General features: G+C 35.4%; 1 protein-coding gene across 7 annotated transcripts in view; it reads left to right on the top strand.

Annotated features, from left to right (window-relative positions):
• The window catches only part of Psd3 (pleckstrin and Sec7 domain containing 3), a 338,007-nt gene that overhangs the window by 185,201 nt on the left and 136,296 nt on the right, over nucleotides 1-16,510 (top strand). For all 7 annotated transcript variants that reach the window (XM_070016552.1, XM_070016554.1, XM_070016556.1 and 4 more), the window contains one exon: nucleotides 6,469-6,558. In XM_070016552.1, the coding sequence (XP_069872653.1) occupies nucleotides 6,469-6,558 (90 nt within the window). The remainder of the gene's footprint in view (nucleotides 1-6,468; nucleotides 6,559-16,510) is intronic.

Here is a 16,510-nt window from a genome sequence, read left to right as displayed (position 1 = left end):
TATAATGTGTTTAAAAAATTTATATGCAAATTAAAGGTCTTAGCCATGTAGATAATCTTCAAGTAAAACCAACTCCAGATTATCTTTTCCTATGATGAAACTGTGTTGACAATAGCCTGAATTATCACAGAAAGAGCTGAAAACTTATATTTTATTGACATTATGAATGAAAAGATTTGATATGTGAATAAGTTCCATCAGGCTTCTTTTCCTAACTGATCTTCAAATGCCTTCTATTGACTATAGCTAACTAGTGCTTTAATCTCCTATGCTTTGATCCTGGTCAGCATTCAGCCCCTCGGCAGCACCATTGCCTAGCCTGAAGATGGGTGGCAAGGCCCAGGATGGGGGCAGGGTCTTCAAGCAGGGTCTCACAGGACAGCATTTTAGATGGACGATTGCAATGAAGAGTGAGATTATATGAGCATACTCAGTTGCAGATTTCACAACTAGGAGATCTCTATAGAGGCGAGAGTCAGTAGCTGGCTAAAGTGGAGCTGTGGTTAGAGACTACCACAGTTAGGGGAATTGTTATTAATTTAAAAGAAATCATGACAACATGTACTATTTAATGTGGTGGCTTGAGCTTTTTAGCAGTAATTTCAACTAGTGTTTCCCTGCTCTCAGTATTGGCAGCAGCTAGTGCACCATGTGCAGTGAGTAGAAGTATGGCTCTTTGCTTGGGGGTGGGGTATTCCCATGTACTTTGTGTTTGGGACTCTCAAGGCATGCTGAGCTAGCATCCTTAATCTATGGGCTGGCATCTTGCTGGTGTTTGGTGTTAGGTTATAAGTTCGATACTGACAAAAAGAAAGAATCCATGGACTTAAGGATAGGTTTTGCAATGGATTAATGTATTTTAAAAAGTAGGCCGGGTGCCGGTGGCTCACGCCTGTAATCCTAGCTACTCAGGAGGCTGAGATCTGAGAATCGCGGTTCAAAGCCAGCCCGGGCAGGAAAGACCGTGAGACTCCTATCTCCAATAAACCACTAGAAAACCAGAAGTGGCGCTGTAGCTCAAGTGGTAGAGCGCTCGCCTTGAGCTGAAGAGCTGAGGGACAGCGCCCAAGCCCAGAGTTCAAGCCCCATGACCGACAAAAAAAAAAAAAAAAAAGTAGAGTTCACTTTGAGAAGGGTAACAGGAAGCATTTCTTTTCTGGTCTGTAAATTGAATTCTTGGATTGGCATTGTAAGAACTGAAAATTTTAATTAGTGGATAAGTATTTGGTTTATTTTCTATTGTGGAAAGTGATAATTTGAGCAGTTAAAATGCGTTTATTTTCTTACATTGTGCTGTTTTATTATTTTCACACTTTAAAGCAACCACAGCCCTCCTTGAGGTTGATGAACCGTTTGTAATTGATGTTCTCAAGAAGTCTGTGTCTGAAATGATCATTATAGCTGGCAGCTGCCTTTTGCCTGCGTGCCTCCCTCTTTCCTTCTTGTAGGGCTGTGGCTCTCCTGTCTGTGCTGCATTGTGACCTGGATGCCCTTGGCTGGTCCCTTCTGTAGATTTCAGCCTAAGCTTACCTCTGTAATGCTCTTCCTCCTCTTTGGTGCCAGGCATTTCTTTTCTTTTCTCCTGACTGAGAACTCCCCAGCTTTTGGGCTTCTCAGAAGTGTACTGCAAGCTCAGGCATGCATCAGGCCTGCATTCCAGTGTCTGAGGGTGGTAGTGAGGGGACATTCATTTTCATCATGGCCATTTTTATTACCAGCAGGAGTGCTTGCAGGATAGCCCGAGGAGCTAACCATCAGCTGTGGGAATGATTTTATACAAAAAATGCCCTGATTTTGAACACTTTTAATTTTAAAATGACCTTTAGAATGCAGTGCAATTCATTCTTATGCTGACAACCACCTAGGTATTAATAGGAATCTTTATGAAACTATGTGCAAGTTTAATCATGCACAGGTTGATTGTGTTAGATTCTGTGACCTCCCTCCTCCCCCACACAGTGAAACTCTTCCTTTTCTCCTCACTCCTATCATTTGTTAAAAAATTCTACTTTACTCAGGGCAGGTTTGTAATTGGGAAACATATCAACTAAGTTGGTGGGACTCACAAGGGGCTGATCTGATTTATGCAGTGTTTGGGTCACTGTATATTATTCCTCATCACTGTGGGTTTTGCAGACTTAAATGGTAGACTGAGAATATAAAAGCAGCTTACACTCAGTATGGAGTCATTTTTGCTCTTTCTAGATGTCTAGGGGAGAGGAAGGAGTAGGGATGAAGAGGGCAATTATAAGCTTAATCTGGCCTTTGATCCCATTACTCAATCCCTATTCCTAGCAATCAAGTTAAAAGTAAAGATTAGTTTTAATATTTTTAATGAATCTAGTGTATTTTTCTTTGCTTAAATTTTAAATGGGGATACTTTCTATGAGATACTAATACAGTTGCCTCTTACATCTTCTCAAGGTTTGTTTGTAGGATATCTTTATACTCTTAAAATTTTTGAGAAAAATATTTTCTTGTGTATATTAGCACATACCACATTAGAAACTAAGCTGATAACATTTAAAAATGTTTATCAAATAATTTAGATCTATTCAGTCTATTCAGTAATTTAATATCTAATAAAATTTAAAAACTTAAATCTATTCAGTAAATAGATTAGGCCCCTTCTTTTCTAAGGGCAAGGCATGATAGCTCATGCCTGTAGTCTTAGCTATCTAGGAGGCAAAGAGAAAGAGAATCATAGTTTAAGGCCAAAAAGTTAGAAAGACCCTGTCCATATCAATAGATCAGGTATTTTGATGGACACCTGTAATTCCAATTATGTACAAGGTCAGCATGGGTAAAAGGTCAGGACTCTGTCTGAAAATTTACTAAAGCGTATTGCTTTAGGGGATGAGTCTGGGCGTGGCTCAAGGGATGGTCTGCCTAGAAAATGTGAATCTCTGAGCTCAAACCCACTGCCAAAGAATCATACTTTCCAAAATTGAAAAAAAAATCAGGAAAAGAATAGCCTTGAATGTTTGCAAATATTTTTAATACTTTTCTAAATAGAAGACAACTATGTTCTCATTGCTTTGCAATTAATCTATGGCAATAGATAACTGTAAGCTCAGGAGAGAATAAGAGTAGCAAAGTAAACTATGTCTTTAGAATTAAAAAATATGTTTGACTTTATAGATACAGTTGACAATCACTGAGCTAGAATACTATATGTATATATTATACACATACATATATTCTAATGGAGGTTTTATATGTGCCTGTGTATGTGTATACATGTATATAATTTTTTAACCACTTTTGGTTCCTTTATCAGTGGCAATGTATTAAAGGGAATGTATTGCTAGGGAAAATCCCACAAATTTCTAAAAGGTTGAACTTGTATTTGCCTGAGCGATAGATTTATGAAAGGACATACATTGTGTCACAGCTTTCTGCTTGAGAATTTGTGGAGGTCTCTGCAATATACAAGGATGGACACCTGGTGGCAGCATAGCACAACCACATATTAGGGAAGCAAAAGGCAAAACAAGAGCTTTAAGCAAAGTTACATGCCGAAGTAGCTTTTTGATCACCAATTGAACCTTACAGGAGGAAGTGGGATTGTCATGTGGGTATGGGTATGACTGCTGGGTTATTAAAATCAGAGAGTTATGAAGCCAGCTTTTACCAATGGACGTTTAAGGTTTTTATTTTGTTTCAAAGCATGGTTCCCACAAACCTATACCAGACCCTATAGTATTAAAAATGCAATTTCAGATCATTCAATTTCTTCAACCTCTGGTTTAGAGTACATGTGAACTCTGATGACTGTTATATGCTTTCCTAGTAAATACTTGAAACAACTATTGGTATCCCATCTAACAATTGAATTTAAGTTGGCTTAGTTGGAGCTTTGAAGAGGTTCAGTTGTCAGAGTACATGGTGATCACCTTTATGCTGCCTTGTAGATAGGAGCTTGTGTGGTTTGGTCGTTTCTAGTTGTCTATTCTGTTCCCCATGACCCCATGAAAGTCTCCATCACCTCCCTTTATGGTCCTATTTACTGAAATAAGAACTGGTTCTCTTGCTATGGTGAGTGGAGAAAACCTTTTTTTCAAGGGGAAAACCTACAGTCAGGAGACAAGATAGCATTTGCTTATATATCTTCGGGAGGGTGGGGGATTGTACAGAAAAAGGGTGAAAAAGTGCATTATCACTGGCTACTGATAAAAGTGAACTCACAGGTGGAGAAAGAGAGGGACTGGGCGAGAGTGAGAGAACAGAAGACACTGTACAAAAGGAAATGTACTCATTAACTGGCTCATTAATTATAATCCCTCTATATCACCTTTATAGTAACAATAAAGTAAATAATAATAATAATAAATGAAAAGAAGACAAAATAAATGAAGCTGTCAATGTGTTTGCATACTTGCTCATGTTTTCTTCCTTTCAGGTTCTCTTTATTACTGTTTTTAAGCCAGGAGCAGGCAAGGTATAAATCATAGGCAAAATCTTTCTGAGCCTTTTTTTATAAATAGAGTTGTAGTTTAACTTTTATCCATTAAGTAGTTGTACAAAAGAGTTGGCACTCAACAAAATTGATTATTACCTCTTTCCTCATTCTCCCCCATCTTTCTCAACCCCAAACCTTCCCTCAATTTTCTTAATTTTATAGAATATGCCTTGAATTTTATAACTGTATTTCCCCCTTTCTTCATTTATTGGCACACAGCTAGACACATTTGCTGTTTACACCTTCACACTTTATAATAATGATGTTGAACAGAGATTATATGGTTTTCAGGGCCTAAAATACTGTCTTTATAGAAACAATTTGTCATAGACTCTTGCCTTTAGTTCATGAAATTATCTATAGTTTAGATATTCTTTTCCCCAAATATATTTATATAGATATATTTAGATAACATCTTTAAATTCTTTAAATCTTAAAATTCTGATGAGCAATGAATTAGAATCAGTATTTTAGAAGTGATACATTATCAAATAATTTACCTCTAGAAGCATTTAATGCACCTTTAAAAGATAACTAGAGAAAAGTTCAGTTTGGAAAAAAAGGACAATATAATAAATGTAGACTATACCCTTCAGTTTATCTGACTATAAACTTTCAGAAACAGGGTCTTTGGCTTTTCTTGTTAATATTATCTCTGATGGAACCTTCATTAGCTAAACTTTTAAGTTTGCCTGTCTGGTATTATGAGGGTTTAAATAGAGTTTCTCTCTCTCTCTCTCTCTCTCTCTCTCTCTCTCTCTCTCTCTCTCTCTCTCTCTCTCTCTCTCTGTGGTGTGTTTTCCATTTTGTTTTATCTCTTTAGATTTGATAAATATGTTTTCTGATTTCATTAGCTTCTCAAATTTGACTGCAAATACTGGTTAATTTCAAAGGACTACATCTGTGTCTCATAGTTTATTAAGAGGTCTTAGTAAATCCCCATGCTTTAGCCTATGGGGAAGTCCCATGAATGTACTTTCTGGGATGCAGCTGGCAGGGTTGTTTATCGGAAGTTATGAATCAATTTGGGAAGAAAATGGTTGGAATATGATGGTGTATAAGGTCCTGTCTTAACACCTAAGAATCTTTGAGATAGAAACGGACCATATATAATGAAGTGTATCAAAATGAACTCCAAGAATTGGAAATAGAGGGTTCTTATTATATCTTGTATACAGTTACTTCTATTTTTTTCTTTTTGTTTTAGTTTTCTGTACCCTTTGTCTTGTATATAAGATTATCTGATTTGTGTAAGGGAAAGGGAATCACAGAAACAGCAGGACAAAGGATGAACTAATGCAACAATGATAATCATTAGACACTGTGTTGGAAATGAACTTTACAACTTGGTGGGGACAGGAGTGGTAAGCTGGAGAAAAGGAGGGAGAGGGTAACAGTTTAAAAAGAAATGTACTCAGTACCTTACTTATGAATAAATTACAATAAATTAAACTGTACCCTTTAAAATAAATTTAAAAAATCAATAATTAAAATTAGATTTATCCCATGGACAGTGTTTGCTTGAATAATATTTTAGAATTGATAAGCTTGTTAGGATAATGAAAAAATTCAGCTACAGACAAATTTGTTAGCTTAAAAGGAGGTAAATTACAGATTCTTCACAGCTCTTGACAGTATGTAGAAAACACTAATGAACAATGGAGCTTTCAGAGTTCATGTCAGAAGTGTCACTTTATCCTTTTTAAACTAAAAACTATGTTATGTATAACATGTAAATGTTATATTGACTTTCCAGATTTTTTGTTAGTTAAAGGATTCATGTGATTTTAATCTTTTTACATAAGGACGGTTTTAAAAGCACAATTAGACATACACTTTTCTTAGGCATTCAAATTATATTACATATCTACCTTTATATCTATTCAGCATATGTTTGTATAGATGTTTTAAAAATTTTCCATGATTTCTCTTCTTAATCACATATTTAAGGAATTAATCTGAATTCTATAAATGCCATCATGATCTATGCTTTTCCTTTATTCCAGAATATTGGAAAGAAGATGACCTGCCAAGAGTTCATTGCAAATCTTCAAGGAGTAAATGAAGGTGTTGATTTCTCCAAGGATCTGCTGAAAGTAAGCAATAGACTATAATGTTTTTAAGCTTTTGTTTGTGTTTATTGCCTGTTTCTTAGCTCAAAATAGGTTGAGAATCACGCATATAGTTTGCTTTTTGCCTTTGGTTCTGGGTGTATGTTTCTGCTGGGCCTTTCCTTTGATATTTCAGACTGCACAGTATCTTTAAATTAATAATCCCTAAAGATTCACCTTGTAATAATCTCAGTAATGCTGAGATAATAAAATTTGGAATAGTTGGCTATAAAAATAGTGGGCACTTTTTCCTTGCTTATTTGCAAGAAGACTGTCAAAACTTGAGAAAGGTCACAATGGATTCACTATGGAAACAAAAAAGACATTTGCAGTCTAAAATGGAAGTAGTTCTGAAGGTGTTCAATCTCTAAACACCAAGCCACTCAGGTTTCTTCTGCAAATAAACTAGATTAAATTCTGAGTAATTGTAGATTGCCTGAATCAGCTTTATTATTGATAACAATAAGCATGGTTTTCATCAGCTTGTTTTCAAGGGAACCATAAAATCCACTTTGAAATTTATGAATTTCACAGCATTCTAAATGAGATAGGTATTTGATCAAATACTATGATTGAAAATGAGCATGCATATTTTAGGAGTTCAGATGTGTGTTAAGATGTTAAATTTTACAGGTCTCTATTCAGTTCTTCCTTTCTCATCCTTTTGAGTTCACATGCTAAGAATGGTAACACTTTAGAATTATGCTGTTATATAGAAATGTAGTTGTTGAAAGACAGGTCCTTTATTTTGTTGCATGTAAATTTATTTAATTTAAATAAATATTTTAAAATACTTTTGTGGTATATATACACAATGGAATTCTATGCCTCCATCAGAAAGAGTGACATTGCCCCATTTGTTAGGAAATGGAAAGACTTGGAAAAAATTATATTAAGTGAAGTAAGGCAGGCCCAAAGAAACATAGGTCCCATGGTTTCCCTTATTTGCAATATCTAGTATATGTATGAGTCAAGCAGAAAAGGTCAGATAAGGTGATGTTAGGAAAATGAACCCTTAGATATGTATTTAAATGTTTTTTTTTCTTTCATGCATTTGTTTCTAACACATTTATAAGATTATTTCTTTGTTGCTTTGTATGTCCCTCCCCCACAGTATAACCCCTGCTTTCACTGTATTTGATGTCGGTATAATTTGTGGAGGGGAAGGGGAAAAACAAGTCATTTAAATAAGGATACAGGTGGACCAATCAAAATACAGGTTGCAACAATCAGAAGAAGTACAAGTTGTCATGTCGAAAACGAACTTTACAACTTTGGTGGGGGGGGGAGGATTAGGTGGGGGATGTGGGGGTGGGTGGGGGGGAGGCTAGGAAGGGATGTGAAGGGTAAACAAAGGAGGAGGCTACAATGCTTGATAAGAAATGTACTCATTATCTTGCCTATGTAATTGTAACCCCTCTGTACAGTATGTTCACAATAAAAAAAAAAAAGGAAAAAGAAGAAAAAAAATACTTTTGTGCGGTGCTGGATATGAAATCCTGAAGCATGCTCAGCCAAGGAGTCTACCACTGAACTACTCTATACTACTAGTAGAGAGTTTTGCTGGCTTTAGAAAGACACTGTACTATGGGAAATGAAAGAAGACTTAACTATGGTGTTACAGATTTTAAGTCTTACTGACTTTAATTACGGTTAATTTAAAAACTCATGAAAATAGCAGGGAGAAAAGTAGCTTCAGTTTACTCCAGGAGCATGATACTTTTAGATTGTTTATAGAGTAACTGCTTCCATTTCTGAAGCTATAATTTCAGATGGGTATGGGAAATAAAAGGCTCAGGCTTATGACATCAAAAATAAGTTATGTACACTATAGTGAAAGTTACATGGTGTTAACAAGCCTTTTTTCAGTCCTGTGGTATTAGGTTGGAAAATAAGGGAGTCTCTCCAAGAGAGGATTTGTGAGGCTTTTATCAACTTATGTGAGGAATGAAATTTGACAGAAAATTTTCATAGTGAAGCTTTTAGATTTTAGTGATGGCCTTACGGGAAACTTGCGTGGCTGTAAGTAAATTATTGGGTACATTTGAAGCATGTTTGATGGAGCTGTCTGTAACCAAGTGTAGTTAATGTACAGTCCAGTGGTTACTGTTCACTTGGATAGACATGTTCTTTGAGTTATTCTATGACTTTGTCCAATTATTTGTTGTAGCTCTGTGATTGAGATTATGTTTATCAGCCTTAGGGGGACAATATGTTTTATTCTGTTCTTCATTCACAATGGAAGATGACAATTAAGTGACACAGATGAACATGATAGTGGCATTAAGTGTGGAAATTGTCAGAGTAATCCTCAGTCCTCCACCCATCCAAGATAACAGTGTTTGTTTCAATAGGAACAGCCCCCTTCAACAGCAACATGAAAGATTTTCTTTAAGCAATTTTTGTTTTGCTTTGTCATTTTGTGCACTGTTCCTGTCTACTTCCCCTTTCTCCTTCTCCTCTCTTTTCTCCTTTCATCCTTTCTGTTTCTCCTTATTCCTGTGCATCCTATTTTCTTGCTTTGTGTTTTCTTTGTTGCTTTTTTTAAAAATAGGGTCTTGCTTTGTAGGCCAGGCTGGCCTCCAACTTGTGATCCTGTCCCATCAACCTTCTGAGTGCTGGGCATATGGGCATATGTGTGTCTCCTTGTCTTCTTATCAGTTTTTTCCTTCTTCCCTTTTTCCTTTACCTCTCCTTAGTCATCTCTGAAGTTCCCTAATGAGATAAATCATGAAGTGAAAAATACCTATTTGATTACTAGATTCAATATAAAAGAAGTATGTAAAATTACCTTGATTGAACAGTGGCTTTCATAGTTACATATGTGTAAAACCACCTGGATTGAACTGCAGCTTCCTAGTTACATATTGATTATCCGAAGTTACATTCGGATTAATGTCTGATGAGATTTCCTTGTACTTGACTCTCATTCTGGGTGTGGCCTAATTAGGGATATTGATTGGTAGTCTACACTCCTGTTTCCCTATTCCTACTTTGATGTCAAATGATGTTCTCTTTAATATTACTATGCTAGTCATAGGTAAGTTTTTTTAATTTCTTTTTTTCTCTTTTGAACAGCACTTGAATTCAGCAGGACCAAAAAGAAGTAGAAAAAAAAAAGAATTAGCTAATACAATCTGTTCTCTAAGAACATTAAAAAAATCATTTTTCTGATGTACAAGATAGAAACAACAAAACTAGAAAAAAATGAAAAAAAATCACCTAAAACTTTTCAGAATGTTTCTAAATAAAGGTTGAGCACAAATTCAAATACACATCCTAAATGTGCCTACATAATGGAAGTAGTCATAAGAATAGTTAATTATTCTTGAAAATATCATTGGAAATAATTAAACAGGTAAATCTTACTTGGACCAAGTCAATAGGCATTCTTTAAGGGCATTGCATGATTAGATGTTTGACTTAAATATATACTTTAAAAATATACTTAACATTTTTAATGACAAAATTAGTTATTTTTCTTTACTTGAAAATTTATTAACTTTGAAATTAGCTTATAGCCTCTTAAGGGAAGACTAAAACTCTGTTTGATTTGTAGTTAGTAGTGAATTGTGTTTGTGTGTGTGTGTGTGTGTGTGTGTGTGTGTGTGTTTTGTATGTCTTGTATGTTTTTGTGGTAGGGGAATTGGGAAATGGCAGTTAAATAGAAAGAAGGTAAATCATAAATCAGTATTGGCCTAGAAAGATTCATTCTAAAATGGAATGATCAATAACACAAAGTACTAAATTTTTTCAGTTGACTAGAATCCCATTAAAAATTCTTATTCAAATGCATTGCATTTGTTAACTCATTCAGTTTAGCAAGATCGTTTTAAAGGAAGTTTCCACAAATATATAAACTCTCTACATCAATTTCTCAATGTGAATTAACAAGAGCTGACTAGAACATTATATATTTTAAATATAATTTTCTCCTTTGATATTCTTAAGGAAAGTAATACATAAAATGATGGAGAAATTAGTCATAAAATAGCAATGAAAAATACACTTTAAAGACTAATGCATTTTACTGGACAAGGAAGAAACATCATTAGGAAACATAAACGTATGCTCTGCAGGTTCATAGTTAAGGCTAAGCAATAGGCATTAAAACCAGCTATATCTGTATGTGAGGATAAAAATCAGCTGTTAACGATTTAGGGCTAAACAACTTTTTGTAGGTACAAACTTCAAAAAGCATCTGTTTATACAAAGTAACAGCAAGGGCTATTAGAATCTTTCTGCAAGACTATAAAGTCCGCAGTGCTCACATCTGTTTCTAGTTTCATCTCACTTCCAAATCTGACCTTTCAAAAGACTGACGGCTCCTAATTCTCTATATTTTTAACCAAAAGGTTAACTTTAAGCCACACAAGGTCATCTTTTTCTGCCCTCTCCACCTGCATATTTTTGTTTTCTCCATGCTTCCATGATTATCAGTGATCACACTTGGATAAGGTCAAATTTTATGAATCTTACTGTTTGTGATAATATGCAATGGTGTTTCAAATGTTATAATTAGAGGAAAAGTGGAAGCAGTGTACTTGTGATTCTATTATTATCTCCATACGGCTTTCATTGAAAAATATACCAAGTCCACTTAAAAAAAAAAAGCAAATGTTGCAGTTTCTATTCAACCAGAGGTTTAGAAACCACATTGAAATTAACAGTTTTATTACTCTTGATTATTCTTTCCAAGTATTGAATATCATAGTACAGAGTTGAGATATAAATGGCAGTATCAAAACAGTGATGTATTAAGAAAAAACAGGGGGGATTATCTTGAAGAATTGAAAGCTGGAAAGTGACCTGAAACTGTTATTAATATTGACGATGTTGTGGAGAATTGTTTGGCCAAATAGAAGTGGAAAAGACAAGACAGAGCCAGTTGTCAAGTGAGGAGTGCTGGCTTGGATGTGAGTGGTGATAGTATTGAAAGACATAAACTAAATGTTACTTCAAGCTTTTTATTGGAGCTTCTGTTGTTTATTTTTCTCTCTGTTCCTGCCATATTTTCTTTTTAAACTTGTGATATAACCTGCATAGAAAGGAAGTAAAAAATAGAACTTCAACTCTGTCTTCACAGTTAATGTTTGGTCTTTCAGGACAAGTAATGAAGTCTTTGTAGCAGCAGGAAATAAGCCAGGTCAGATCCGAAGAGCAAACCCAGTACTTTACATGACCATGAGCAACATGGAGCCATATTATGACTTCTGTATGCATTAGTTTCTTCATTTACAAAATTACATCTAGTGTGTGCCCATAGGTTTTAGGTGTTTATTTAGGCTGGTGGATTCCCAGTGTATGCTGCCTTCTACCCTCTTCACTTGATCCAGAACTGGGACTCTGTTTTTAAACTTCCACATGTGATATCTTTGTGGCAAATGTTGCTTTGGTACAAAAGATGTTAGAAAAACTGTAGGTGATCTGTAAGCATCATTTCAACCTAATAATTGAAAATTTGGAGTTTTCTCTAACATCATTTTCTTTGTAAATTCAAATCACATAGCTTGTTTTAAATTTTCAATTACTAGCGTAGACAATGCAGCATGTATTCTTAATGAAACGAGCAAATGTTAAGATTTAAATCCAAGAAATTTGCCTTTTTTAATTTTTGTAGCAGCATTCTCAAAAGATTATCCTCAAAGGATTCTGTGAGAGGAAGAATCTGGCCTTAGTCTCAAACAAGCCTAAACTCTTTATAAATGAAAATCCCGAAGTGAAGTCTCAAAAATACTTGATCTGAGTTATATCCGGATATGTGGTTGAAAATAGGAACTTATGGGTGGTATTTAAGTGTAGCTATAAAAAGAGCATCAACTGTTGGTTAGAGTAGGTGAGCTCTCTCCAAGAGAAGGTCATGGAAACCTGGTAGCAACAGTATCTATGGAGGAAAGGGCTTAGATGCTTATCCCAGTGTAAGGAAGAGAGCCTTTGAAGAGAAAAGCCATGTTAACAAGCTTTTTAATAGCAAAGTGTTAAAAGTGCTGGCCCAAAATATGGAATCTTGCTGCCTTTTCTTCCAGCAAAGCAAATCCAGCTGAGTTATGTGATAAAAGGTACATGGTGTTTTGCCTCCACCTTCCCCACGCAGTCTGCAAGCAAGCTATTGCTTTCCTGTATGAGATCGTCATGGGCAGAATAATGATGCTGCCTTTGGGGTGCTTCAGATCTTGAATGAAAAATGGTGACGATAATGAGGGGAATACTTTGAAGTAGCTGAAGATCCACAAATCATGTTCTTGTCTTTAAAAAAAAAAAAACTCCCCAAAGAAGTCTGTTAGAACGGTTTGACAGAACAGATGCTACTTAAAGAGTACAGACAGATTTTTCCCCAAGAAGAAAAAAAAATAGGAAAAAGTTTGAGTGGGGGTGGAGGTAATCGTTAAGGGGACTGTAATGGAATATTAATGATTCCCTGGCAGATTCTATTTTTAATTTGATCATGAAGAAGTGCTGCAGGATTTCATACTCTGATGCCTCCATTGCATTTCAAATGCTTGTATGTCTGGAGCATTTTTAAAGTGTGATAACATGGTCTACTGGGATTGGTGTAGCTGCCACTGAAGCAAGGGCATGGATGATTGATACAAATTTAATTGATCACATTGTGAGTTTAAACCATTCTCCTTTTGCTTATGATAAATTGGAAGGGGCATGATAGTTTCTTCAGGAGTAATCTGCTTCTGTCAACAGGACTGAATTCAAGGTTGAAGGAATTATGACAGAGATCATATAGTGGGTCCTAAAAGTAGTCTCTTCCTAGCTATTTTTTTAATTGTGAAAATACCATACAGAGGAGTTACAATTATATAGGCAAGATAACGAGTACATTTCTTATCAAGCATTGTTGCCTCCTCTTTGTTTCCCCTTCCCATCCCTTCCCATTACCCCCCCCCCCAATCTCCTCCTACCCTCTTCCTAGCTATTAAGGAAGGGGACCAAATTGTAGTGTAAGATGTTTGTAGCTGTTCTATAAAAATGTCCCATCAAGGAAAACAATTTGGTTGTAGCAACACTTCACTAATGTAAAGGTCCATTAAGACCGAAAAGGGTAAGGACAAAAAGAATAATAACTCTAGAAAGCCAGAATAAATGGGAGTTACAGAATCTGTGTAACTACCCTTTTACACTTTTATTCAGACCCCTGTTTAGAGCCTAATTTTAATAGTAATCTTAATTTTTACTTCATAAGTTTTGGCCTGATCTCTTTCCTAATATATCATAAGAGATCACCAGGAGTTTACTAGTGAGCTGTCACTGAAACACCTCTTCATTGACAAAATCAGAGGTACATTCAGTTACTTCTTTTCGAACAAATTAATCACAAGCATTTTACACTGAAATTATTTTGGAAAAGTTTGACCATGAGTTAGAGGGATGAACTTGGATAGAGTGTTGTGAGTCAGATACATGCTGAGAGCAAGGAGTGTGATGTTGTAATAAGATGAAGAGAAAAATGAAAACTTGGTCTCCACAGGCAGCAGTGGAGTTGCTTGGGCTGGGTGGGAGCTTAGTGGTAGGGGCAAATGTGTAGTCAGTACCCTTCTCAGAGAATGTTGTATTGGAGCTTAGCAAAGTAATGGTGACTAAATGAGTCATCAGAAATGTTCCCGTCCAAGTCTGATTAAGGAGACAGAGAGTTTGAAATAGATTTGGAAAGATTGCCAATGAAAGCATTTCATAAAGATTTTTTTGGCATTTAAAGAAATTAGCTTTGATCAGAAAACCTGTCAATATAGAATAATTTAATTCATTTCTCTGGATTTTGCTTGAACTGCATACTGTCAATATGGAATTTTTATTGTTATTACAATTGGCCTTCTACATCCATAAATTCTTAACTATGGATTTAAAATAGTTGTGAAAAAGTTACATCTTTACTGAACATGTATCAACATTGTTCTTGTTATTCCCTGAACAGTAACACAATGAGATTTATTCACATAACATCTATACTATATTTTGTATAAGGCACCTTGTGATAATTTATAGTATACAAGAGGATATGTAAAGATGATAGGCAAATACTACATTGTTTTATAACAGAATTTAGCATCCACAAACTTGGATATAGGGAAGAACTTCTAATCAACCCTTAAGGGATTTCAAGGGTTTGACTATATTTTAGAGTTTTAGTTATAGTTGTTCACTTTTTTTTTTTTTTTTTGCTGAAAAGTTGCTTTTTTTGGGAGGCGGGGCCTGGCCATGGGGCCTGAACTCTGGGCCTGGGCGCTGTCCCTCAGTTCTTCAGCTCAAGGCTAGCGCTCTACCGTTTGAGCCACAGTGCCACTTCCGGCTTTTTTCTTTTTGCTTATGTGGTGCTGAGGAATTGAACCCAGGGCCTTATGCATGCAAGGCAAGCGCTCTACCACTGAGCCACCTTCCCAGCCCCTGAAAAGTTGCTTTTGCAGGAGCACCAAAAGTTGCATTTATCCATATCTTACAGGAAACAATAGATGTTCATGAACCTTCACAGTGTAGTGTCCTAGTGTCCTGTCAAATGGAGACATATGTTCCTATGGTTCTTTTTCATCATCTCCCAGACTAATAACAAGCATCTTGTACTTTCCACTTATCCCCAGAAAATAAAACATATCATCCATGTGGACGCCATTTCCCTTTGAAGAAATCCATAAAAGAAAGTCGGTTCAGTACATGCTTCTGGTGCAAGTCTCTTCATCATGAGTTTGCTCAATTCTAGGAGCAGTTATTCTTCAGAATACAAGATAAATTGTTCATCTTTCCTTCCTCATTTCCTTTCTCTTATTCCCAGCAATGAAAATCAAAGCTAAATATGTATAACCAAAATATTACCTTGAAGGGTGATTTGCATTTCAAGTTGTTAGTCACATGTTATAGACTTAGGCAAACAAGAAGTCTTTGAAAAGAGTTATATACTTTGAGACTATATTAATTTTAATTAGAGATGGTATTTCCTATTCTTTGTGTGAGATCACCTTGCTCTGAGTTTCAAGGGCATAGACTGTTTCTTGTTGGGCATGGTATCCTTTACAGTTATTGTAATTCCTAGGGCAAAGCAGATGTTGAAAAAATACTAGTTGCTGTATTACATAAAACACCAGTTCTGATTTTACCATGGATGGACATATGTGAACAATATGGTATTGTATGTGCAACCAAGTATGTGTATGACTACATGCATAATTAAACCTTTTTTGAGAGAGAAGATCAAGACCTTTAGATTTTCAGCATGATCTTTCTTCCTCCAAACATTAAGAAACATGAGTGCAGACTTGTACATTATTATGTTGATGGGAACAACACAATATGCTTTTCTTTCCTTAGTAAGTTCTGTGGCTGGGACAAATTGCAAAATCGCTCTTTTGTAGCTCAGAACTTTATAGAGAATATACATTGGATGATTCCACAAATTAGGAAACACTTCTCTCAATACCATTCACTAAATATGTTAGATATAGAAAGTATACTTAATATATTTGCCATATTTGGCAAAAATTAGATGTAATTTAATAGGATTCATGAGTTCTTTGACAAAAGCTGCGCTAAATATATTGGGTGAAGCAAAGATGAGTAAGACAAAGAATTTCAATCTTTTATAGTAGCTCTCAATTCTGGTTATACATTAAAAGTAACAGGATGATCAGGAGGCTTGAAATGTTCTTATTCAAATAGAAAACTTTTATATGGTATATGTTATCAAAAGTTATGGCACTTTGTTATAAAACTAAATATACTGTTTTTTTAACCTAAATATGCTTCTTCTATGATCCAGAAGCTCAACAGAAATGAGAACATGTTACAAAAATAATCATAGTAGCTTTCTTCATAATAGCCCCAAATTATAAACAACTAATAATGATCAGGGATAGGCAAACAGGTGTGGTATATCCACACAATAGAAGTCTACTCACTAATGGAAGAAATGGACTCCTCTCACACAGATAATGAATGA

This window comes from Dipodomys merriami, unplaced genomic scaffold (assembly GCF_024711535.1).
Source record: "Dipodomys merriami isolate MVZ:Mamm:240054 unplaced genomic scaffold, mDipMer1.0.p SCAF_12, whole genome shotgun sequence".
NCBI lineage: Eukaryota > Metazoa > Chordata > Mammalia > Rodentia > Heteromyidae > Dipodomys > Dipodomys merriami.
This window is presented reverse-complemented; position numbering and strand designations above follow the sequence as displayed.